This window comes from Heptranchias perlo, chromosome 22 (assembly GCF_035084215.1).
Source record: "Heptranchias perlo isolate sHepPer1 chromosome 22, sHepPer1.hap1, whole genome shotgun sequence".
NCBI lineage: Eukaryota > Metazoa > Chordata > Chondrichthyes > Hexanchiformes > Hexanchidae > Heptranchias > Heptranchias perlo.
The window spans coordinates 48,431,542-48,458,241 of NC_090346.1; the positions used below are offsets into that span (position 1 = coordinate 48,431,542).

The 26,700-nt window shown below is 45.2% G+C and overlaps 1 protein-coding gene across 1 annotated transcript in view; it reads right to left on the minus strand.

The window, feature by feature from the left end:
- Nucleotides 1–2,564: 2,564 nt before the first annotated feature.
- Nucleotides 2,565–26,700, minus strand: part of LOC137340778 (uncharacterized protein C16orf52 homolog B) — an 88,153-nt gene continuing 64,017 nt past the window's right edge. Inside the window, exon 3 of the mRNA XM_068003538.1 lies at nucleotides 2,565–7,294. Within this exon, the coding sequence (XP_067859639.1) occupies nucleotides 7,110–7,294 (185 nt within the window). The 3' untranslated portion in view covers nucleotides 2,565–7,109. The remainder of the gene's footprint in view (nucleotides 7,295–26,700) is intronic.

Here is a 26,700-nt window from a genome sequence, read left to right on the forward strand (position 1 = left end):
TAAAGAATCGAAACATAAAGTATGATTTCAACAGAACCAAAAGGAAACTTATAAAACTAAAATCATAGTTATTGGGTGTGTCCATTAGCCACTTAAGAGTTTGCAAGCTCTATTCAATTATCTGAGGGGGATGCTCCTCAATTCTTGGTTGCACTTCAGCCCAACGCTCCTGATCTTTGGTCACCCAGTGCTGGGGGAGGGGGGGGTGCAGGTAAGTCTCTGCTCCTTTAAAATGTTCCTTTGACCAAGCTTTTGATCACCTGTCCTAATGTGGCTCGGTGTCATATTTTGTCTGATTACGGTCCTGTGAAGTGGGACGTTTTACTACATTAAAAGGTGCTATATAAACGCAAGTTGTTGTTCATCTTCTCGTGGGTCTGGCTAAATCGGCCATTCACGGGTCCAGGATGGACGCAGCCTGTGGGGAAGGGTCGCCCTGGCTGCCTGCCTCCCTTCCGCGGTCTTGTCTGTGCCTGGGTGGCCCTGGAGAGGGAGCACACAGCGTGCGCTGGGCCTTCAGTGACCGGTGGGCACGGCCGAGTATAGAGTGTCGATTTGACACGCAATAACACTGTCATTTGGTTTTATACAGCTGTATTGCTGATGTGCCTGACGAGATAGACGGCCTTGTTATTATTTGGAGCTGCCAGTACTACCAGAGTGGAGGCACAAGTCAAGACAGCAAAGCTGGAGTAATTTATTCAGTAATATGAAGAGCAGGAGTGAGTTACAACACACTCCCACCTCTACAATTTTATATTCATTAGTGGGTTTGTGATACCAGCTCCATCATCCTGCCTGGCTGCCCACTCAAACTCAATCAGCAGGTGCATTACCATCCTGCTCGACTCTCACACCTGACGTTCAATCACTAAGACTATATTCTTCTACCTCCTGAACATCGAACCCCTTGTGTTAGAGCTCACTGCCAAAATTCGTCAGGATCGATTTCTCGAAGGCCTGCCTCACTTTCTCCAGCATCTATCATTAACTTCAGTCATTGCAGAACTCTGTGGCCCAAGTTGCCTCTCGCACAAAGTCTCTCCGAACCATCGCTCCAATCCTCACCAAGCTCCACGGGCTCCCCCTTGCCCCCAGTGTTACTGTCTTCAAATTTCGGGTCCTCATTTTCAAATCCCTCCCCTTTGCCCCAGGGACCTTCCCTAGGCCATGCCTCAGGCTCCGGATTACCTCCCGTCTCCCGCCCCACGGTCAGAGACTGATGCTTCAATCACTGCAGCCCAGAAGGGCAGAACCAGGGCCCACTGCTCTCAATTCCAAGGAGGACACCTTATAATCTAATGTGCCAGAACAATTCAAACCTTCTCAAGAAAGATAGACGTTAACAGGTCAAATTGCACATAAAAGAAAGGAACTTTTCTATTGCACCTTTCATGACCACAGGATGTCCCAAACTGCTTTACAGCCAATTAAGTATTTTTTGAAATGTAGTCAATGTTGTAATGTAGGGAAATGCAGCAGCCAATTTGCTCACAGCAAGGTCCCACAAACAGAAATTAGATAAATAAACAGATAATCTGTTTTAGTGAGGATGGTTGAGGGATAAATATTGACTAGGGCACCAGGGAGAACTCGCCTGCTGTTCTTTGAACAGTGCCGTGGGATCTGTTATGCCCACCAAGAGGGCAGACAGGGTTACCAACCCACCCACAGTGGACAGATTCTCCTTATTTACTCTATCAAAACAGCTCGTACAGGATTTTCTATCAAAGTGGCCAAATTCCTCTACGTAGCCAGCCCATCTGATCATTTTTTTTGGGGGGGGGGGGGGGGGGGGAGGGGAACGGGGGGGTTGGAAGGAGGGTGTTAAGGGAGGAAAAGGACACAATAGCAAACAGCTTGGAGGTTTTCTTGCCATCGGTTTTTTAGAGGTACCAGCAGCACTGGTGTTCTGGGGCAAGGCATTAATGTTTGGGCTAGTATCAGCTTGGCTCAGTGGGTAGCACTCTTGCCTCCAAGTCAGAAGGTCGTGGGTTCAAGCCCCATCGCAGGACTTGAGCACATAATCCAGACCGACACTCCAGTGCAATACTGAGCGAGTGCAGCACTGTCAGGGGTGTCCACTTTCTGTTAAACAGAGGCCCTGTCTGCCCTCTTCGGCGGACGTAAAAGATCCCAGAGCACTATTTGAAGAGGAGTTCTCCCCGGTATCCTGGGCAACATTTATCCCCCAACCAACATCACTAAAAAAAAATTATCTGGTCATTACCACATTGCTGTTTGTGGGATCTTGCTGTGTGCAAATTGGTGGCTGCATTGCCTACATTACAACAGTAACTACACTTCAAAAGTACTTCATTGGTTGTAGAGCGCTTTGGGACGTCCTGAGGCCATGAAAGGTGCTGTATAAACGCAAGTTCTTTCGTTCATATCCTAGCAGGGAGGGAAAACACGAGGTTCAACAGAAGTCTTTTCTAAGGGTGGGAGATCCTACGATGTTATTCGGTAGATGACCCATCTGTTGAACGTTTTTAGTAAACAACAGAAATTTGCATCAATTTTATTTTTCACAGCATTAAAAAACACCAGTTCCTTTAGTAGACAATCATTTTATTTTGATAAACTTGCTCAATAACAAAAATACAAGTGAAGGAAAATTATGTTCTCTTTGTACAGACGTATTAACAATGCCTCCTCTGAAATTATTATTGGTTTTAAAAACTGCCGTAACCAATTATAAAACACATTGATAATATAACTTAGGATATTGTACAGGCTGTTTGCACATATCCCAAAAAATCCCTTATGTCACTCTATACAATAAGAAAACTACTAGATCTCATTCTGGGCTACTTGCTCTAACAACCAAACCAGTTGCATGTGGTGAGGTTTTGTGTTATCCTTCATCGTTGTGTCCTTCAGACGGTTTGATGTGGACTGGAAGGGAGGGGAGAAATGAATGTAAACAATCATACACAAACCAAGATATAATACAACTCAATCATTGTGAAATATCAGTGGACAAAATGCTGTAATTTCAGTGTTTCCCGCCAGTCTGAAACTAGCTCTAGTCACATTAACTTTACAAACTATGGAAAACAGGGTTGCTTTTTTTTCCCATATTTTTAGTGAGCTGCCCCAGAGAACACATCAGCTCAGAATAAAATAACAGACACAAGTGGACAAGTAACTGCACCATACAGGTGACGTGTGATGTACAAAGGGTTAGAGAGTGTACATGAATTTTATAAAACAAAATTCAGTCCAAAAAAATACCTAATCATCATTTTTTTTTAATAATGTAATGCTGTACTGACAATTATATTAATAACCTTCATTTGCTCAGAAAACACCTAATTACTTAGGTGTTTTTGCACAGAGGGAAAATGGAGCCATTAAAGTGGCAAATTAAAAATAAATGCGTGCACTTAATGGTGCTCAGCAAGTTACTACAACGAGTTGCAAGACAGGACTTTAAACCCCAAGAAGGACCGATATGAAGCTAGAGAAAGGTGGAGTGGTACTGTCCGGATTGCATTTGATCCAGATGGCTTGATTATTTGGTCTTTTTGTCGATGGCTTTTTTAATTTCGGTAGTGCTTCAAAATGATTGCTCAGCTTAGGGAAATGATAACGGGATTATCAGCTCACAAAGCACCTGGGTATGGCACTGCTGCAAAAGGCCTTCGAACAATAAGAATCAACTGAACAAAGGTTCTTGTCAAGCAAGCGACTATGTAAACTGATAGTCAAATACTTCAAAGCTTGTAAATGAGTTTTATAGTCATCCTAAAATGCTGTAATGCTGAAGGATACCCAGTTAGTCATGCAACACGATGTAAAACTTAGAATTCAGAGTTACAATAAAGCTTCAGATCTGATATTTGTTTTCAAAATGTGATACTTGATGAGCAAAGTGCCAATACCGTCACAATTTTGTCGTGATTTATTCAGCAGTCTGTTTCCGTTATCTAGATATAATTTAGCACAAACTTACCACTAAAAGTTCAATTGTCGGCCTCAGTCAAATCACATCTGCAGAGTCCGCCCACAGAATCTGAAGTTTCAGTTTGAGCCATTCCTTGAGTGTTTTATTTTATATACTCTTACCTCCTGTGCTACTGCAATAAAAACATGTAATCTGAATTGGGGGGACGGGCAATGAGAAGTGCACACAGCTTGCACAGTTACAAGATGCAATGTTAATGCACTGGCTGGAACTGTGTGGAACTGGATTTTCCAACTGGGTCGGCACAGAAATTTTCACTTTGGGAGAACAGTAAAATCAAACAAGTAAAAAGGTAGAGAGAGAAAAGAGAGATAAGTGCGTACACAAGCAGGGAGAGAGAGAGCCAGAGAACGAGAGAGGGAGAGCAAGAGAGAGAGCACGAGCGAGCAAAAGAGAGAGCAAGAGAAAGGAAAAGGAGTGAGTGAAAACGAGAGAGAGATAGATAAGCATAGGGCAGTGTGAGAGAGAGGGAAGGAGGCATGGGGGCTGAGAGGAAGAGGAACAGGCAGACAGACAGAGCGGGAGAGGGAGAGGAAGAAGAAAGAAAAGGAAACAAGGAAAGAAAATGACTTTATTCTACTACCAGGATATTAAAACTGTCAGTGGTCCCCTGTGAGCTTGTGCTAATTCGAACTGTGCATGTTGAAATGTACATTGTGTTGATGAAAAAATGGAAGTGTTGGGTCATGTTGGTCATAATTATAAAATTCAGGTTAACAAACTTTTGTTACAGCCCAATACACTTATACAAGCTCAACTATCATTTCTCTAAAAGTATGTTTAGTTATTTAGGATAAATTTCTTGGGGTTTGATTTAGAATAAAGGGCATATAATTCAGGAATTCTAGATTTACTCAATTTAAAATCCAGTTCTAATTCTGATTACTTCAAGCTTTCTCATAATGCAGGTGGTCAGCAGATCATTAGCACGTTTACATCCATCTTCCTACAGTACGACACTGTCAGTTTTCACTTGCTTCTATCTGCTTGCACTTCCCAACAGATTCTGCCGTATCAGCAGCAGCGCGTTTGCTGCCCTATGACCTTTCATTGCAAACGCTGAGGTACCAGATTGCTTTTAAATACTCAATAGTTTCTTAATGCATTTATTTCTCCTATACCATTGCCTCCGAAATCCACAACACACTGACCTCCTGGAAGCAACTGGTTTAGCTGCTACTGGCAATATTCCTGGCATCTCCACGTGACTCAAATTCACTTCTACCCTTTCAGTGAATGCAGACACCTCAAGCTAATGCGTTAGCCAACATATGATCGCCAGCATTCTGTGACCCACCTGTGAGGGCGCACACACTGTCTAAGAGATGTGCCCAGGGATAGACCAGCCTGGGTCCAAACTACCTCTTTTGGCGGGGAACACACACACACACACACACACGCACACACACACACAAACACCTGTATCTAAACACCATTTTAAATGCGGCAAAGCGGATACAAGATAGATACAGCCCTGCAGCAGTCTCTGACCCGAGATTACTGTGTCTCGGTACAAAGCAAGCTTCCATGCGAGGGGGTATATTCATTATACACAACTCGACCGAGCTTTACTGCTCACACATTGAATACTGGGACAGATGAGAACTGCACTCGGAAACACTGTGGAACTCCCCCCACAGCTGATCGCACACATTCTTCCGCCTGTTCTTGTCAATCAATCCTACAGTGGAGAGATACTCAGCATCACATAACAACTCCAAACCGACCCCAAAGCATCAGCAAGCGACTAGTCTAAAAAGGAAGCTCAGTTTAATGCATCTATCCTGATGTGTGAAAGTGGACTGGCCGCCCATCACAGATAGTGGCGTCTTTTAATATCACACAACCTGACTGTCCAGGACAAGTAAACACAATGAGGCAACTGGAGCTGCCGAGTATATTTCACAAATAGGTTAGGTTCACTTACAGCTCCACACCATCAGCAGGTGAAGTTACGTTAGTATAAATGGGAGGACAACTCTGGACAACCACAGCCAGTACATTAGCCAAGATATTGCAAAAATATTGTCAAGTTTAAGCGGTGGGAGTGATTAAAAGGATATGTCACAATCTCATTCTCTCCTCATATACAAATAATTTAATAAAGATAACTTTTTTTTAGTTCAGTTTAGTCAACTTCAAAAAAATAATTGCACCCAGTAAGGTTTAGACATGTGGTAATGTTGTGTGAAAACATTAAGGTGGGGTCAGTTGGTACAGAACAAAAAAAAGCACAAAGAATGAGGTAACTGAGGACTTTCTCTTAGCTACACTGACCTCAAAGTGATAGCGACTCGAATCGATTTCTACCTTCACATAATAGTGTTTTCCAGTAAAGCAACTGTAGCTCTCCCGAGTTGCATATACATTATACTGCATCAGCCAACAGAAATAGAATGGGGAGTTTCTTCTAAATATTACTTAACAAAAATTAATATATTTGGCTTTAATATCCAGCAGGAATAAATTTTCCATATTTTCTTTATACAGAATAGAAAGCAACTTTTGATCTATAGGCTTCATAATGTGATGACCCCCTGGTCAGCCTGGCTCTCCACTGGGCTCCAAACCCTGGATCAAATCCATTTTGGTATCACTTTAGTTTAAGTAGTGTAGCGTTTCCGCACCCCCCCCCCAGCCCCCCAACAATTTTTGAGCGGCTCACCATCTTGGAGATATTGCAGCATGCTATTGTTACCAGTGAGGCCTGCCCCACATGGATCTACCTGCTTACCTCCAGAATAGCACAGAGTCTCTTTCTAAAGTGTGAAAAGAAAATGAGCACGAGGTTGGATTGCAAGTCTGTTGCTAATGCGAAACAGTGATAGGTATAGTGTTAATGGAGGGGAAGTGGGGGGTTGGGTCTCGACACTTCTTCCCTGAAGCAGTCTCCTCAGTTGTTCGTTTCCCCGAACAGCCCCATCCTCATCCACAAAAAGCAGCAATTTGTTCACAATGTTCCGAGACTGCACGGGGTGAAGGGAAAACTCCTCTTTGTCTCCAAAGTGCATTGTGATAAGAACTAATCCGTCCTCGTTTGTGGACGTTGCTCTAGCAGTCCCCAGCTGCAGAATGCAACTCAATTTTGATAATCAGGTTTTCTTGTGTGCTGAAAAAACCAGGCCGGCTTTTTGCTTCCTCAGCCAGGTAGGCAGACTTTCCCAGCGAACAGGAGTCCCACGATTGTGAAGAAGATGGATAAAACAAACAGCACGTACGATGATCCAACCTGGGTGTTGTTGGGTAACTTGTAGGGCTGCCCTCCAACTTCATTGATGTAAAATCCAATAGGAAATATTAGGGCTGCCATGCAAAAGAGGATCACTGCCAACAGAGGTAGAGAGAGTATACATTAGTTGTACATTCAGGCAACACAATTCTTTAGCTGTCCACAAACATTTCATTCCGATTCTTTGACTTTATTTGTTCATAACTTTAGTATGAAATAATTGTGCAAAGATGTTTTTTGGCAAAACAAATTAGTGTAATGGAACTGGGATGCAACACAACATAACCATGCATGTACACGGAGCAATGTGATTAGAGGAATATTTGTGTACACAAAACCAATAGGTCTCATCTGAACACTCCCTAAACCCAAGCTCCTTTCCACAAAACTCTGCTTTATAGGCCCACATTTAACCATGCAATATTTAATTTTAAGTTACTCTAAACGTATCATGGTGGACCCGCGATCAAATTCCACCTCGGCAAGTTGTGAAATTGAATTCAATAAATCTGATAATTTGTGGGCTGGCACCAGGCAAACTGATCAAAACTGTTGACTGTCAAAAAATAACTGGTTTTCTAATGTCCTTCAGGGAAGGGAATTTGTCACTCACATCCAGTCTGGTTTACACGTGACTCCAGGCCCACACTGTGGAAATAGGGATAGGCAATAAATACCGCCCACATCACAAGAACAATTTTTTAAAAATGAGATTTCAATGAAACATAAATATGTCCGCAACACCACCTTGTATTTATATAGCACCCCCAATATAAAAACACATCCCAAGTCCCTTCACAAAGCGTAAGGAAATGGGCGTCAACTTTGGGGGGGGCGGGGGGGGGGGGGGGGGGAAATCGAAAGCTTGGTCAAAAAGATGTGTTTTGATTCTCATTCATTAACAATATTCATATCTGTCATCGCGTGCAAAAGAACCTGTTTAAAAAAAATTCTGATTAGCTTATCATACCCAACACTGCCTTTTCATGAAGTGATTTAATTGGGTTTATGAATATGTAAAATTGAGTCACACCACAGGTTAACCGTGATGTCTGCAAAAGTGCCCCGAGGTTTGTCTGCTCAACATGGTTAGCAATTAATCCAACAAGATCTAAATGGAAAATATTTCCTCCCCCGATAATTAAGTTTGATCCATTAAGAGGAGATGCCCAGGCGCAACATTTTATTTTGACAAATAATCAAAGTAAATTGAACCGATTCTTTGTTGCTGTCAAGGCACCAACTCGTACACAGTTACTTGTGCGAATGATTCTATATTAAAGCTCACTGCGACACCGAGGCAGTACTGAAGCTATAGGTTTTTGTCTGCACAGCAAATTTCGCTCAACCCAATACAAACTGATGCATCATGCATTTGAAGTCAGCGCTGGTTATGTGTCTAAAGGGTGCAGACAGAACACACATGCCGCACAGATGTTGCTTGTTTATATGTGCCTCTTGCACTAAAATGCATGTAACCTAATATAAAAATGGGATAAACCGAATCCAAACTCACTACTAATACTGCTGCTACTGTTACTATAGAAACCTCTCTGCTTATACTGCGGCTGGTGTCTGTGCTGGCCAGATCCTCTAAGACAGCTGCACAAATGCCACAGGTGACAGAAAGGCTTCACTGGCCCATCAGCAGGGTCCCCTGCCCAAAGCCTGCCACGCCAGCTGTTTATGCTGTCGGCAGTACCATCGGAGACATGGGACAGGATCACCTCTCTCGCTGGTATGTACCTCAGATACACTGCTGCCTTGCCACCCACCCTGGAGTCGCTGTTAGCAGCAGTGTAAACACTGCCCTCTAAACACTGCGCAGTCTTTGATCCTGCATTCAATAATTCCCAGGGAGTTTGCTGGCTTTACTGTGACGTGATAGTGAACCAACTTACAGTACTTGTACCGTAAATAAGGAAATTAAGATTTCACTGCCCTGGGGAGAGCACATTTTTATTAGGTGGACAGTAACCACGGCAACTCAATTACTTTCAAAACCAGCAATTTCTGATGTTATATACTTTAGTACACGATTGCACAAAATGTAAAAAGAAAAACTGAATGCTGGAAATCTGAAATATAAAATAAACAGGAAATTCAAAAAATACACATCAAACCTGCCAGCACCTCAAAAGAAAACAAGACAAAGCAACGTTGAGGATGAACATAGAGTTTTCTCGTACATCATCAACCTGGCTTTTCTCTTTCAGAGGCTGACTGACAGGATGCATAAATGCAGCATTTGCTGTTTTCATCCCTATTCCCCCACCGAGGACAGAGCAGGCAGGAACACGGTTCAAGGCAACGCACCATCACTTCGATAAAACAAGTCTGAGTTGGATCCAGAGACTGCAACGGTAACCGTAACGAGGTCAGGGCAGAGGGGGCCCATCGTTACTAAAACTAGAAGTCGCATAAATTCTTTTGGGATTTAACAAAAAAAAACACATCCAACTAAAGCATTACAGTCAATCGTTGGAGACTGCTTCTGCTGCAAAAGCCTTCGAAACCCATCCAACAATCTCAGATTCATCCCAGTGTTCACTGTAAAAGGGATTCAGCTGCAGTGGCGATGCTCGAAGTGGAAGGTGGAGGACCAGCTGGTAGACTGGATGCTGAGTTTGCGAACCAACAGGTTCAGCCTGAGCAGGCAGCCAGATGGAGTCTGAGCCAGTGGCCTTTAGCTGTTGGTGAGAGCCAAACAAGATATCTTTTGTTTCATTTATATTCAGCTGCAAGAAATTTCAGCTCATCCAGGCAGCACTAGATATCAGACGAGCAGGCGGACAGTACAGCAAGAGCTATGGAGCCAAGAATGGCGGCAAAGAGGCAGAGTTGGGTGGGGGTCGTCTGTCGCTGATCTACATTGGCTCCCGGTCTGGCAACGCCTCAAATTTAAAATTCTCATTCTTGTGTTCAAATCCCTCCATGGCCTCACCCCTCCCTATCTCTGTAACCACCTCCAGCCCTACAACCCTCCGAGATCTCTGCGCTCCTCCAACTCTTGCCTGTTGCACATCCCTGATTTTAATCGCTGCACCATTGGCAGCCGTGCCTTCAGCAGTCTAGGCTCTGAGCTCTGGAATTCCCTCTTTAAACTGCTCCATCTCTCCCTCTTCCTTTAAGACACTCCTTAAAATATACCTCTTTGACCAAGCCTGTCCTAATATCTCCTTACGTGGCTTAGTGTCAAATTTTGTTTGATAATGTGCCTGTGAAGTGCCTTGGGATGTTTTACTACGTTAAAGGCACGATATAAATGCAAGTTGTTGTCATCAGCATGTATGTGGACGCCGACACTGAGCGGCATCATAAGGATGATGAATAGGAGTGGCCAGACGACCTGAAATGGTATCTTGATAAAATTTAAACTTATCAAAGACAGTGACTGGGGGATACCAGTCTCACTGTAGGCTTGCACATTCGTGGTAAGACAGCAAAAAAACATTTGTGTCTAGACTCACTGACACTCCCCATGTCTCTGCAGACTATTCTGTGGCTTCCCATGCACCTGGAGTTGGCACATTAAATCTGCTTAAAAGCTTGAGTATCGCATCTCAGGCCAGTAAGGTCTTGTGATCGTGGCATAAAGCTCCTTTTCATCTACCATGGCCACCAGCCAAATCCCTTATGCCACATCACCTGTTCTTTTGCACAACTTCAATTTTGACTGCAAATGCTCGAATGCAAAAATTAATTGCACCGCTAAACAAAACTGACAGTCTCAGTGATGGACTTGCTAACAAGACTGGATATTTCCCTGCAAAAAGGGTAAAGTGCTACGGCAAGAAAACAGAAACATTACAAGTGTTCCTAGCCCCTCATGAAGCACCTTAACTGACAACCGCCTCCTCCCCCAAGAGGATCTCTGCCTCTTGTTGTGAGGTAGCTGGACCAGCATGGCAGGTACACTCTCCCCAAAGGTTTGGCTGAGGGAGCTACACACCCAGCCTGACCTCTGCCTTTTGGGCTGGTGCTCCAGGTGTCCCAATGCTACATTCTCCTATCCTTTTCACTCAGTGTATATGCTGTACTGATAAGCAGTACCCTGCATCAGCCTTTTTGTTATGTACACTTACACAATCGCTTGTCTTTTATAGGACATAAATTCCCAAATAAAAAGTGGTCTATAGAAAAAAAAAATTCCTATCAGCCAAAAGATTTTCTTTCTGTTGTAAAATATGTTTGGCACTGGGCCCACATCAGCTGAATTCAGGGGTAAAGAGAAATAGAGGGAACATCTCATAAGAATTCAGGGAATTACTAAAATGAAAAGCAGGAAACCAGAAAAGCAAACTGCAATCAGGGTTAAGAAAAATAAAGACATTTTCAATCACGTTGATACGAAGCAAAGGACTTATGTAACAAGTGGGTGAGACTGACTGTTTACACACAGGGCACAGCCGGTTAAGAACAGGTTCTTTGCCGTTTTCATGGAGATACACTTAGTGAGATTATTACCAATTGCAAAATAACGACTAAGGCACTGGGCAGTTTATGAAGGAGATACATATTAATGGAGGAGGTTATTAAAAAGATTTCCAGAATATAGATCAAGCAGTAGGAACAAGCATCTTGAGAAAAGCAGGGGGGAAACCCAGTAAACGTGGTGCAAGCTTTTAAAGAAAGGGAAGTTGACCCTGACAGCCAATTTGCGCTCAGCAAGCTCCCACAAACAGCAATGTGATAATGATCAGATCATCTGTTTTCGTGATGTTGGTGGAGGGATAAATATTGGCCAGGACACCGGGCAGAACTCCCCTGCTCCTCTTCAAAATAGTGCCACAGGATCTTTTATGTTCACCCGAGAGGGCAGACAAGGCCTCGGTTTAACGTCTCATCCAAAGGACGGCACCTCTGCCAGAGAGCAACCTGGAGTATGGAGAGAGTCACAGGCATAAATCCATGTGCTAACAGTCAATGCAGCATGATTGCTGGACTACTAAAAGGCATTTAATAAGTTGCCTCACAAGGGACTGAGAGCGAAAAGAAAGGCCCACGGAATTAAGAAAAATTATAGTTAAGCCGGCAGAAAACTAGCATCAGTGTTGGAAACAGAAGGCAATTAGAACTGAACATTATTCCAGTTGGAGAAGGCCCAAAGGGATTGGCCTTGGAAGTCCAATTTTCGTTAACAATTAACCAAATGAATTAAAAGCAGCGTTTGCAGTCGACAACACAGTGCAATGGATACCATTCAAAGAGATCTAAAGACACATCAGGTGGATCATTTATGGTGAAGCAGCATCTATAGATATATATATATATATATATATATATATATGCGCAAGTAATGCACATTAGGAGGTTCATCAAAGAATTGTGAATTGTTTTGTACTGCAGTAGTGGCTGGAGCAGTCTGCACCTTTACTGGCACACAGATGTGGTTGATTCTTAATTGCCCTCTGAAATGGCCTAGCAAGCCACTCAGTTGTAAAATCTCGCTACGAAAAGTCATAATAAGAATAAAACCGGACGGACCACCCGGCATCGGACTACGAGGCACCGGACACGACAACGGCAAAACACGAAGCCCAGTCGACCCTGCAAGGTCCTCCTTACTAACATCTGGGGACTTGTGCCAAAATTGGGAGAGCTGTCCCACAGACTAGTCAAGCAACAAGCCTGACATAGCCATACTCACAGAATCATATCTTTCAGCCAACGTCCCAGACTCTTCCATCACCATTCCTGGGTATGTCCTGACCCACCGGCAGGACAGACCCACCAGAGGTGGCGGTACAGTGATATACAGTCAGGAGGGAGTGGCCCTGGGAGTCCTCAACATTGACTCTGGACCCCATGAAATCTCATGGCATCAGGTCAAACATGGGCAAGGAAACCTCCTGCTGATTACCACGTACCGTCCTCCCTCAGCTGATGAATCAGTCCTCCTCCATGTTGAACACCACTTGGAGGAAGCACTGAGGGTAGCAAGGGCACAAAATGTACTCTGGGTGGGGGACTTCAATGTCCATCACCAAGAGTGGCTCGGTAGCACCACTACTGACCGAGCTGGCCGAGTCCTGAAGGACATAGCTGCTAGACTGGGCCTGCGGCAGGTGGTGAGCGAACCAACACGAGGGAAAAACTTACTTGACCTCGTCCTCACCAATCTACCTGTCGCAAATGCATCTGTCCTTGACAGTATTGGTAGGAGTGACCACCGCACAGTCCTCGTGGAGATGAAATCCCGTCTTCGCACTGAGGACACCATCCAACGTGTTGTGTGGCACTACCACCGTGTTAAATGGGATAGATTCAGAACAGATCTAGCAGCTCAAAACTGGGCATCCATGAGGCGCTGTGGGCCATCAGCAGCAGCAGAATTGTATTCCAGCACAATCTGTAACCTCATGGCCCGGCATATTCCTCACTCTACCATTACCAACAAGCCAGGGGATCAACCCTGGTTCAATGAGGAGTGTAGAAGAGCATGCCAGGAGCAGCACCAGGTGTACCTAAAAATGAGGTGCCAACCTGGTGAAGCTACAACTCAGGACTACATGCATGCTAAACAGCGGAAGCAACATGCTATAGACAGAGCTAAGCGATTCCACAACCAACGGATCAGATCAAAGCTCTGCAGTCCTGCCACATCCAGTCGTGAATGGTAGTGGACAATTAAACAACTAACGGGAGGAGGAGGCTCTGCAAACATCCCCATTCTCAATGATGGCGGAGTCCAGCACGTGAGTGCAAAACACAAGGCTGAAGCGTTTGCAACCATCTTCAGCCAGAAGTGCCGAGTGGATAATCCATCTCAGCCTCCTCCCGATATCCCCACCATCACGGAAGCCAGTCTTCGGCCAATTCGATTCACTCCACGTGATATCAAGAAACGGCTGAGTGCACTGGATACAGCAAAGGCTATGGGCCCCGACAACATCCCAGCTGTAGTGCTGAAGACTTGTGCTCCAGAACTAGCTGCGCCTCCAGCCAAGCTGTTCCAGTACAGCTACAACACTGGCATCCACCCGACAATGTGGAAAATTGCCCAGGTATGTCCTGTCCACAAAAAGCAGGACAAATCCAATCCGGCCAATTACCACCCCATCAGTCTACTCTCAATCATCAGCAAAGTAATGGAATGTGTCGTCGACAGTCCTATCAAGCGGCACTTACTCACCAATGCTCAGTTTGGGTTCCGCCAGGACCACTCGGCTCCAGACCTCATTACAGCCTTGGTCCAAACATGGACAAAAGAGCTGAATTCCAGAGGTGAGGTGAGAGTGACTGCCCTTGACATCAAGGCAGCATTTGACCGAGTGTGGCACCAAGGAGCCCTAGTAAAATTGAAGTCAATGGGAATCAGGGGGAAAACTCTCCAGTTGCTGGAGTCATACCTAGCACAAAGGAAGATGGTAGTGGTTGTTGGAGGCCAATCATCTCAGCCCCAGGGCATTGCTGCAGGAGTTCCTCAGGGCAGTGTCCTAGGCCCAACCATCTTCAGCTGCTTCATCAATGACCTTCCCTCCATCATAAGGTCAGAAATGGGGATGTTCGCTGATGACTGCACAGTGTTCAGTTCCATTCGCAACCCCTCAGATAATGAAGCAGTCCGAGCCCGCATGCAGCAAGACCTGGACAACATCCAGGCTTGGGCTGATAAGTGGCAAGTAACATTCGCGCCAGATAAGTGCCAGGCAATGACCATCTCCAACATGAGAGAGTCTAACCACCTCCCCTTGACATTCAACGGCATTACCATCGCCGAATCACCTACCATCAACATCCTGGGGGTCACCATTGACCAGAAACTTAACTGGACCAGCGATATAAATACTGTGGCTACGAGAGCAGGTCAGAGGCTGGGTATTCTGTGGCGAGTGACTCACCTCCTGACTCCCCAAAGCCTTTCCATCATCTACAAGGCACAAGTCAGGAGTGTGATGGAATACTCTCCACTTGCCTGGATGAGTGCAGCTCCAGCAACACTCAAGAAGCTCGACACCATCCAAGATAAAGCAGCCCGCTTGATTGGCACCCCATCCACCACCCTAAACATTCACTCCCTTCACCACCGGCGCACTGTGGCTGCAGTGTGCACCATCCACAGGATGCACTGCAGCAACTCGCCAAGGCTTCTTCGACAGCACCTCCCAAACCCGCGACCTCTACCACCTAGAAGGACAAGGGCAGCAGGCGCATGGGAACAACACCACCTGCACGTTCCCCTCCAAGTCACACACCATCCCGACTTGGAAATATATCGCCGTTCCTTCATCGTCGCTGGGTCAAAATCCTGGAACTCCCTTCCTAACAGCACTGTGGGAGAACCGTCACCACACGGACTGCAGCGGTTCAAGAAGGCGGCTCACCACCACCTTCTCGAGGGCAATTAGGGATGGGCAATAAATGCCGGCCTTGCCAGCGACGCCCACATCCCGTGAACGAATAAAGAAAAAAAAAGATTAACGAGATCCAGCTCATGATGGGCTGGATTGATCTGAGGAATGTTGAAGCCATTTTACCCGTAGCTAAAAAATTGCACCGATCTTGTGAAAATCTCCTCTGCGTGCCAGTCTCCCACTCTTAGACGGTGATGTTACCAATCTCTGTATAGCTGCTGCAGCCTACATGAGTCTCAACCACTTAATAGCATGCAAACACCAGGGGGAGGGGGTCAGTACTCTGCAGAACAGGCAGCATTAACTCACTCCACAGACCCACGTTACATGTCTCCCATTGGCAGCGCTCCTGCAATGTAGAGGTGCTTTTAAATTAGCCCACCGACAGGCACACATCCCTCCTGATTCCTCACTCTGCGGTATCACCTTTCCACAAGAGGGTTTGCCTTTACTTCTCATTATCAACATTTCAGCAGAGGTATGGCAAACATAAAGTTGGAAAAGAAAACGGCTGCACAGTGGCACTGCGCTTAAAAAGTTACCCGCTGGTACCAGAGGGAGAAAGAGCATTATGGCAAAGTGAAAACCCGCCAGACAAACAGAGAAAGGGAGCACAAAGGACAGACAGCCTTTTTTGCTGCCTCCTGTCTCGCTGCGGCTACCCGGCAATATTAATGGGGAGGCAGACAGTATGAAATAAACAGCCGCACGCAGCTTTGAATGCTGTGCCTGGATTGCATCTGCAGGAGAAGGTTACAGGTGTGACAGACAGTTATTTGAGATGGATTGTTTGGGATGGTATCTGGAGTGGGCTTTTCAAACAGGAACTGTTTTGAGTTGATGATTACTAAAGTAAACGGTATAGAATGTTAGAGGCAGTCTTGCCATCTCGTTTAAAAATCAAGTTACAAAGAATTATTCATTTGAACATCCGTTTGATTTGTTAAAAAAATAGCAGTGAATCACGGTGACATGATTCAGAGCACCGGCATGGAGGATTTATCATTTCAAATGTAAAGACATTTTTTAATAAGAATTGGACCTCCGGGAAAACTGTTTGCCTGCTTTATATTAGAGTGTGGCACCAGGGACTGGAATACCACTGATAGCACACTACCAATTGAACAGGGACCCAAGATAATTGAACTAACATCAACTGATGATATTAACCCTAGGATGCTTTAGTTATGTGGTGTGAGATTGAGGACAGGGTGCTTGAAATATAAATGAAGGCTGTAAGGTGTCAGGGATGAGTAAATACTCAAGACAATTCTATTGTAAGTCACACCTCAACACCGCATAGCAGAGGTTTAGCACCACTGTATTTTAAAAAGGTTTTCAACCAGCTACAAATTTAGTCCATGTAATATTGATATTTCTATATTAAAACGCAAGAGAACTTTATCATGTAGCAAAATTGTGTCAGTGCTTTGATCATTGATTGATTGGCAGTCCCATCTTCAAAGGAAATAAGAGTGTCAGCCTTGGCTCAGTGGTAACACTGTTAAAAGAGGTTGCCAAATGTAAAGAATCTTACAACACCAGGTTATAGTCCAACAATTTTATTTGAAAATCACAAGCTTTCGGAGATTATCTCCTTCGTCAGGTGAGCGTGGGATTCCTTGAATGTTTCGCATTTATAGTCAGAGAACAATACCTGGTGATTACAGATAATCTTTCCAACTGCCCGTTGTCAAGGCAATCAAAGTGTTCAGACAGAGAGGTGTTACCTACAGGACCACCGAATATACAAACAGCCAGAACACAAGACAGAGAGAGAGAGAGAGAGAGAGAGAGGGAGAAACATCCGAAAGGAAGAGAAAGACAGAGAATGACGCGTTGCATTAAAAACAGATAACTTTTATTCGCTGGTAGGGTTACGTGTAGCGTGACATGAACCCAAGATCCCGGTTGAGGCCGTCCTCATGGGTGCGGAACTTGGCTATCAATTTCTGCTCGACGATTTTGCGTTGTCGTGTGTCTCGAAGGCCGCCTTGGAGAACGCTTACCCGAAGATCGGTGGCTGAATGTCCTTGACTGCTGAAGTGTTCCCCGACTGGGAGGGAACCCTCCTGTCTGGAGGGTTCCCTCCAGATATATAGCCAAATTGATAGCCAAGTTCCGCACCCATGAGGACGGCTGCAACCGGGATCTTGGGTTCATGTCACGCTACACGTAACCCCACCAGCGAATAAAGGTTATCTGTTTTTAATACAACGGGTCATTCTCTGTCTTTCTCTTCCTTTCGGATGTTTCTCCCTCTCTCTCTCGGTCTTGTGCTCTGGCCGTTTGTATATTCGGTGGTCCTGTAGGTAACACCTCTCTGTCTGAACTCTTTGATTGCCTTGACAACAGGCAGTTGGAAAGATTATCTGTAATCATCAGGTATTGTTCTCTGATTATAAATGCGAAACGTTCAAGGAGTCCCACGCTCACCTGACGAAGGAGATAATCTCCGAAAGCTTGTGATTTTCAAATAAAATTGTTGGACTATAACCTGGTGTTGTAAGATTCTTTACATTTGTCAACCCCAGTCCATCACCGGCATCTCCACATCAAAAGAGGTTGCAGCAGCAGAGAAATGATGTCATGCGTATTGTGTGGAATTACTGATGGTTGGGAGTGAGCAGTAAGGCAATAATTTAGTCTAGGGTGGTCCTGACAAGCCAGGGCAGCAAATCTTGAGCTGATTTATGAATGGCGTCTTAAGTCCAAGATTAAAATACAGCCTTATCCTATCCCTTTTATACAGAATAAGTACTTAGAGTCTTAAATATACAGTTAAACAAATTAATATTTAGTTGTAGACAATAACTGAAAGACAGAGTACTTAAATGAGTACTTTATGTCATGTCAATGCTGGTTTAAAGGGTTGGTCTCATAGCCTCGGATAACACTACAATCAAAGTGCATGTAGGCTAAAAGTCAGCACTCAAGGGCTGCAGCAGGATAACATCTTTAATGAGTCACTGTCCCGTCACTCACTCTTTCCCTGTCTCTTCCTGTCACTGTCCCATCACTCACTCTTTCCCTGTCTCTTCCTGTGTCACTGTCCCATCACTCACTCTTTCCCCATCTCTTCCTGTGTCACTGTCCCATCACTCACTCTTTCCCTGTCTCTTCCTGTGTCACTGTCCCATCACTCACTCTTTCCCCATCTCTTCCTGTGTCACTGTCCCATCACTCACTCTTTTCATCTCTACTGTGCCACTTTTCTGGCACTCAACCTTTTCCTATCTCTTTCTGTGCAAGTTTCCAGTCGCTCACTCTCCCTACCCCCTTCCACATTGCTCTCTCTATTTTTGTGTTGGTTTCTTCTTTTTATAAAAAAAAATCTACCATAAAAAAAAAATTCTTTTAAAAACTTGAATAAAAAATCTTGCTTTGAAATGAAAGCAGCACATATATTTGTAATTATGATTCATATGCAGTTTTTCTAACTTTTTTTTTTACGGCAGCGGTCTCTTTAAAATATAGTTTGTTTGTAAAATTATATGTTTTACATTCTATTGTGAATGTGTCCCAGCACTGTATTTCTGTTACCAATCCCCCCTCCCATTCCATCATTTTTCTTGCATTTGCTTTCTCTCGTTAGTAAATCTTTGAAACAAAATCAGTTCTTAAAGACACCTAGAGAGTCTGTGCTGCAATTCCCAGACTGACAAGTGGTGTCCCTGCCTGCTCTTTGTGAGAGCTATCCAGTTAGTCCCACCCCCCGCTCTTTCCCCGAAGTCCTGCAAATTTTTTCCCTTCAAGTATTTTTGAAAGCCACAATTGACCCTGCTCCCACCACCCTTTCAGGCAGCATATTCCAGATCATAACCACTCGCTGCGTAAAAATGTTTTCCCTCACGTCGCCTTTGGTTCTTTGGCCAAACACCTTAAATCTGTGTCCTTTAGTTCTTGACCCTTCTGTCAATGGGAACAGTTTCTCTTTATTTACTTTATCTAAACCCTTCATAATTTTGAACACTTCTATCAAATCTTCTCTCAACCTTCTCTGTTCCAAGGAGAACAACCCCAGCTTCTCCAGTCTATCCACATAACGGAGGTCCCTCATCCCTGAAACCATTCCAGTAAATCTTTTCTGCACCCTCTCTAAGGCCTTCACATCCTTCCTAAAGTGCGGTGCCCAGAATTGGACACGATACTCCAGTTGCGGCCGAAACAGTGTTTTATAAAGGTTCAACATAACTTCCTTGCTTTTGTACTCTATGCCTCTATTTATAAAGCCCAGGACCCTGTATGCTTTTTTAAAAACCACTTTCTCAATGTGTCCTGCCACCGTCAAAGATTTGTGCACATATACCCCCAGGTCTCTGTTCTTGCACCCACTTTAGAATTGTACCATTTAGTTTATATTGTCTCTTCTCGTTCTACCTGCCAAAATGCATCACTTCACACTTCTCTGCATTAAATTTCATCTGCCACGTGTCCGCCCATGCCACCAGCCTGTCTATATCCTCTTGAAGTCTATCACTATCCTCCTCATTGTTTACTACACTTCCAAGCTTTGTGTCATCTGCAAATTTTGAAACTGCGCCGTGTCCACCCAAGTCCAAGTCATTAATATATATCAAAAAGGCAGTGGTCCTCTGGGGAACACCACTGTATACCTTCCTCCAGTTCGAAAAACAACTGTTCACCACTACTCTGTTTCCTGTCATTTAGCCCATTGTTCAATTACAATTTTGCCTGCCAATCTATGATTCCAATTTACCTGGGTCAGATCCGTTCTCAACCCACGGAAATTGGCCCTCCTCCAATTAAGTATTTTTACTCTAGATTACTCCCTGTCCTTTTCCATAGCTAATCTAAACCTTATGATACATTGATCACTGTTCCCTAAACATTCCCCCACTCCACTTGACCCACCTCATTCCCCAGAACCAGATCCAGCAATGCCTCCTTCCTCGTTGGGCTGAGTTCACAGGTTAATGACTAGGAGTTGCAACTCTGGCTAATTTGTTCGCCCTCCCACCCTAGCCCAGGGGCACTGAGGCCAAACGTAGCACTCAATTGTTGCCGTTACTGGAATCTGTTGCTCCGCACATAATGAAGGACAAACTTTGAAACATTCTGGCCAGATTGTTTGGAGAGCTATAATGCAACTTTAAAATATTTTAGTATCTAAAAATATCAGACAGGACATCAACATAATGTTGGATAAGTACTTGACAGAAAAAAAATTGCAGGGCTACAGGGAAAGGGCAGGGGAGTGGAACTAGTTGGATTGCTCTTGCACAGACTCGACGGGCCAAATGGCCTCCTTCTGTGCTGTAACCATTCTATAAGCATGACACAAGGTCATTCACCTCATCCACCTTATGTATGACTAGGATTATGCATTAAATCCACACCAGTCTATTGAGGGAGGCAAACAGCCATGTGAAATCTCTCCCCGACTTGACCTCCCCTCCACAAGGGTAATAGAGCAAAACTGCAGAATGCCACTCCAATATCACACCCACATTGTTCAACTCTTACAAGCTGCATTCCACGGATACGACCACAAAACAAACAAGCACAAGAGCCATTGTTCCATACAGCATTTGATCGGTTTCTTAAATAGTCTTCAAAAATATAATCCGACCCTGTGGTTTTTTTTTTAAATGTCAATTGATATATTCAGATGGCTATTCCACATTCCATTCCATCAATTTGTCCTCGTGCCCTCTAGCTCTGCAATCACAGCCTGAAGCTAAATAGATTACTTACTCCTTCACTACCTGACTCTGTCATCATTTAAAAACCTGGAACATGTCCCCTTTCAATTTGATTGTCTTCAATGAAGATGAAGTGAATTGTGCAAGTATCTCTTCACAACTTAAGAGCCAGCCTCAGGATCCAGAATCATCCTTATCACTTTTTAAAGATAATCTCTCCAATACATCGATGTCATTTTAGATTTGGAACTTATCTGCAGTCTTCATTTTCAAAGACTGAATTCAGTCAACATGTATGCCATTTCCAGATCCTCTACAATTGCCAGGGTATTCTGCATGTGCGCTTCTAATGGACAAGAAAATTTTGGTCTGGCGAGTGCAGATCACGAGCCAATATTTGTAATCAAGGGTCAAATTAGATATATACTTGAAAAGGAAGCATTTTCAGGGCTACGGGAAAAGAGCAGGGGAGTGGGACTAATTGGATAGCTCTTTCAAGTAGCCAGCACTGGCACAATGGACCGAATGGCCCCCTTCTGTGCTGTATGATTTAGGTGCCTTCGAGCACTCTATCCACTCCTTATAGAACTAAAAAGTATCCCCTTTTCTGCTACCTATAATCCATTTTCTTTTATCGCTTCTAATTCTACATTAGTTACCTCAAGCTTCAGACTTAATTTTCACTACTTTTTCTGGTTACATCTTTGAAATACAACACTGCATTCCTGGTCTTACCATGTTTCTCCCTTCTGCATCAATTAAAATAATTTCTTCAAAATTCCATGTTACTTCTGTATCTTTGAGCTCTTCCTTCTCACTAATCCCAAGTTTACCCCCCCCAGAAGAATCCTTGTCCTAGTCTTGAAGTCTGCTCTTTGAAATCCTTGCACACTTTGGATTATTATTTTTGGCTTTAGTCTTTATCACAGAGCAAATCGAATAAAAACATTTGATACAAACAAATTTATATCTTCCCACAAGTCATATGTTGGTTTAGATGTCTTGGAAAAGTAAGTTTACAGTATCAAGACAAGTATCATTTGTAAATTAAAGAGCGAGATATTGGAATATGTCAATGATGTAAGAACATAAGAACATAAGAAATTGGAGCAGGAGTAGGCCAATCGGCCCCTCGAGCCTGCTCCGCCATTCAATAAGATCATGGCTGATCTGATCCCAACCACAAATCTAAAGAACACAAGAAGTCGGAGCAGGACCCGGCCACACAGCCCCTGGGCCCTCTCCGCCACCCACAGGGCATTGACCGATCCGAACTCAGCTTCATGTCCAATTTCCTGCCCGCTCCCCATAACCCCTAATTCCCTTTACTTCTAGGAAACTGTCTATTTCTGTTTTAAATTTATCTAATGATGTAGCTTCCACAGCTTCCTGGGGCAGCAAATTCCACAGACCTACCACCCTCTGAGTGAAGAAGTTTCTCCTCATCTCAGTTTTGAAAGAGCAGCCCCTTATTCTAAGATTATGCCAAAATTCATGCATCTCTTTACAGCTAAATCTAAACAGTAATGTTGGTTGTAGAGTGAATACTGCTCTTTGAGCCTGCTTCATGTGTCCTCAAATTAACTCACAATGTGGCTATTACTTGTACAGAGCAGCCTGCAATGTTCTGACCTATTTGGGGGAAGAGAGGGTTTTGCCCCTACCAGCGAGCACAACAACAACTTGCATTTATATAGCGCCTTTGACATAGTAAAACGTCCCAAGGCACTTCACAGGAGCGTTTACAAACAAAATTTCACACCGAGCCACATAAGGAGGTATTAGAACCGATGACCAAAAGCTTGGTCAAAAAGGTAGGTTTTAAGGAGCATCTTAAAGGAGGAGAGAGAGGCGGAGAGGTTTAGGGAGGGAATTCCAGAGCTGAGGGCCTAGGCAGCTGAAGGCACGGCCGCCAATCGTGGAGCGATTAAAATCAGGGATGCACAAGAGGCAAGAACTGGAGGAGCGCAGAGATCTCGGAGGGTTGTAGGGCTGGAGGAGGTTACAGAGATAGGGATGGGCGAGTCCATGGAGGGATTTGAAAACAAGGATGAGAATTTTAAAATCAAGCCATTCCCAGACCAGGAGCCAATGTAGGGGTGATGGGAGACCGGGACTTGTTGCAAGTTAGGATACGGGCAGCAGAGTTTTTTTTAAAATTCGTTCATGGGATGTGGGCGTCGTTGGCAAGGCCAGCATTTATTGCCCATCCCTAATTGACCTCGAGAAGGTGGTGGTGAGCCGCCTTCTTGAACCGCTGCAGTCCGTGTGGTGAAGGTTCTCCCACAGTGCTGTTAGGAAGGGAGTTCCAGGATTTTGACCCAGCGACGATGAAGGAACGGCGATATATTTCCAAGTCGGGATGGTGTGTGACTTGGAGGGGAACGTGCAGGTGGTGTTGTTCCCATGTACCTGCTGCTCTTGTCTTTCTAGGTGGTAGAGGTCGTGGGTTTGGGAGGTGCTGTCGAAGAAGCCTTGGCGAGTTGCTGCAGTGCATCCTGTGGATGGTACACACGGCAGCCACTGTGCGCCGGTGGTGAAGGGAGTGAATGTTTAGGGTGATGGATGGGGTGCTGATCAAGTGGGCTGCTTTGTCCTGGATGGTGTCGAGCTTCTTGAGTGTTGTTGGAGCTGCACTCATCCAGGCAAGTGGAGCGTATCCCATCACACTCCTGACTTGTGCCTTGTAGATGGTGGAAAGGCTTTGGGGAGTCAGGAGGTGAGTCACTGGCCGCAGAATACCCAGCCTCTGACCTGCTCTTGTAGCCACAGTATTTATGTGGCTGGTCCAGTTAAGTTTCTGGTCGATGGTGACCCCCAGGATGTTGATGGTGGGGGATTCGGCGATGGTAATGCTGTTGAATGTTAAGGGGAGGTGGTTAGAATCTCTCTTGTTGGAGGTGGGCATTGCCTGGCATGAATGTTACTTGCCACTTATCAGCTCAAGCCTGGATGTTGTCCAGGTCTTGCTGCATGCGGGCTCGGACTGCTTCATTATTTGAGGGGTTGCGAATCGAACTGACCACTGTGCAATCATAAGCGAACATCCCCCCATTTCTGACCTTATGATGGAGGGAAGGTCATTGATGAAGCAGCTGAAGATGGTTGGGCCCAGGACACTGCCCTGAGGAGCTCCTGCAGCAATGTCCTGGGGCTGAGATGATTGGCCTCCAACAACCACTACCATCTTCCTTTGTGCTAGGTATGACTCCAGCCACTGGTGACTTTGCCCCCAGATTCCCACTGACTTCAATTTTACTAGGGCTCCTTGGTATCACTCTCAGTCAAATGCTGCCTTGATGTCAAGGGCAGTCACTCTCACCTCACCTCTGGAATTCAGCTCTTTTGTCCATGTTTGGACCAAGGCTGCAATGAGGTCTGGAGCAGAGTGGTCCTGGCGGAACCCAAACTGAGCATTGGTGAGCAGGTTATTGGTGAGTAAGTGCCGCTTGATAGCACTGTCGACGACGCCTTCCATCACTTTGCTGATGGGGCGGTAATTGGCCGGATTGGATTTGTCCTTCTTCTTGTGGACGAGACATACCTGGGCAATTTTCCACATTGTCGGGTAGATGCCAGTGTTGTAGCTGTACTGGAACAGCTTGGCTCGAGGCGCAGCTAGTTCTGGAGCACAAGTTTTCAGTGCTACAGCCGGGATGTTGTCGGGGCCCATAGCCTTTGCTGTATCCAGTGCACTCAGCCGTTTCTTGATATCACGTGGAGTGAATCGAATTGGCTGAAGTCTGGCTGCTGTGATGGTGGGGATATCGGGAGGAGGACGAGATGGATCATCCACTCGGCACTTCTGGCTGAAGATGGTTGCAAACGCTTCAGCCTTGTCTTTTGCACTCACATGCTGGACTCCGCCATCACTGAGGATGGGGATGTTTACAGAGTCTCCTCCTCCCGTTAGTTGTTTAATTGTCCACCACCATTCCCGACTGGATGTGGCAGGACTGCAGAACTTTGATCTGATCCGTTGGTTGTGGAATCGCTTAGCTCTGTCTATAGCATGTTGCTTCCGCTGTTTAGAATGCATGTAGTCCTGAGTTGCAGCTTCATCAGGTTGGCACCTCATTTTTAGGTACGCCTGGTGCTGCTCCTGGCATGCTTCTTCTACACTCCTCATTGAACCAGGGTTGATCCCCTGGCTTGTTGGTAATGGTAGAGTGAGGAATATGTCGGGCCATGAGGTTACAGATTGTGCTGGAATACAATTCTGCTGCTGCTGATGGCCCACAGCACCTCAAGGATGCCCAGTTTTGAGCTGCTAGATCTGTTCTGAATCTATCCCATTTAGCACGGTGGTAGTGCCACACAACACGCTGGATGGTATCCTCAGTGCGAAGACAGGACTTCGTCTCCGCGAGGATTGTGCGGTGGTCACTCCTACCAATACTGTCATGGACAGATGCATTTGCGACAGGTAGACTGGTAAGGACGAGGTCAAGTAAGTTTTTCCCTCGTGTTGGTTCACTCACCACCTGCTGCAGGCCCAGTCTGGCAGCTATGTCCTTCAGGACTCGGCCAGCTCGGTCAGTAGTGGTGCGACCGAGCCACTCTTGGTGATGGACGTTGAAGTCCCCCACCCAGAGTACACTCTGTGCCCTTGAGCTCAAGTTTATGGAGGGTGGAAGATGGGAGGCCAGCCAGGAGACCATTGGAACAGTCCAGTCTGGAGGTAACAAAGGCATGGATGAGGGTTTCAGCAGCAGATATGCTGAGGCGGGGGCGGAGGCGGGCGATATTGCAGAGGTGGAAGTCGGGGATCTTGGTGATGGAGCGAACATGCGGTCGAAAGCTCATCTCAGGGTTAAATAGGACGCTGAGGTTGCGAACGATCTGATTCAGCCTCAGAAAGTGGCCAGGGAGAGGGATGGAGTCGGTAGCTACAGAACGGAGTTTGTGGCGGGGACCAAAGACAATGGCTTCAGTCTTCCCAATATTTAGTTGGAGGAAATTTTTGCTCATGTCGGACAAGCAATGTGACATGTGAGACACAGTGGAGGGGTCAAGGGAGGTGGTTGTGAGGTCGAGCTGGGTGTCGTCAACGTACATGTGGAACCTGATGTCGTGTTTTCGGATGATGACGCCGAGGGATAGCATGTAGATGAGAAATAGGAGGGGGCCAAGGATAGATCCTTGGGGTCTCCAGAGGTAACGGTGCAGGAGCAGGAAAAGAAGCCATTGCAAGTGATTCTCTGGCTATGACTGGATAGATAAGAATGGGACCAGGCGAGCGCAGTCCCACCAAGTTGGACGACGGAGGAGAGGCAACGGAGGAGGAGGGTGTGGTCAACCGTGACAAACGTTGCAAAACTGTCGAGAAGGACGAGGAGGGATAGTTTATCATCGTCACAGTCACGTAGGATGTCATTTGTGACTTTGATAAGGGCTGTTTCAGTACTGTGGCAAGGGCACAGTGTAGCAGTGCCTCATTCTTTTGTTTAGAAACAGGTTTATCCAAAAATGTATTTT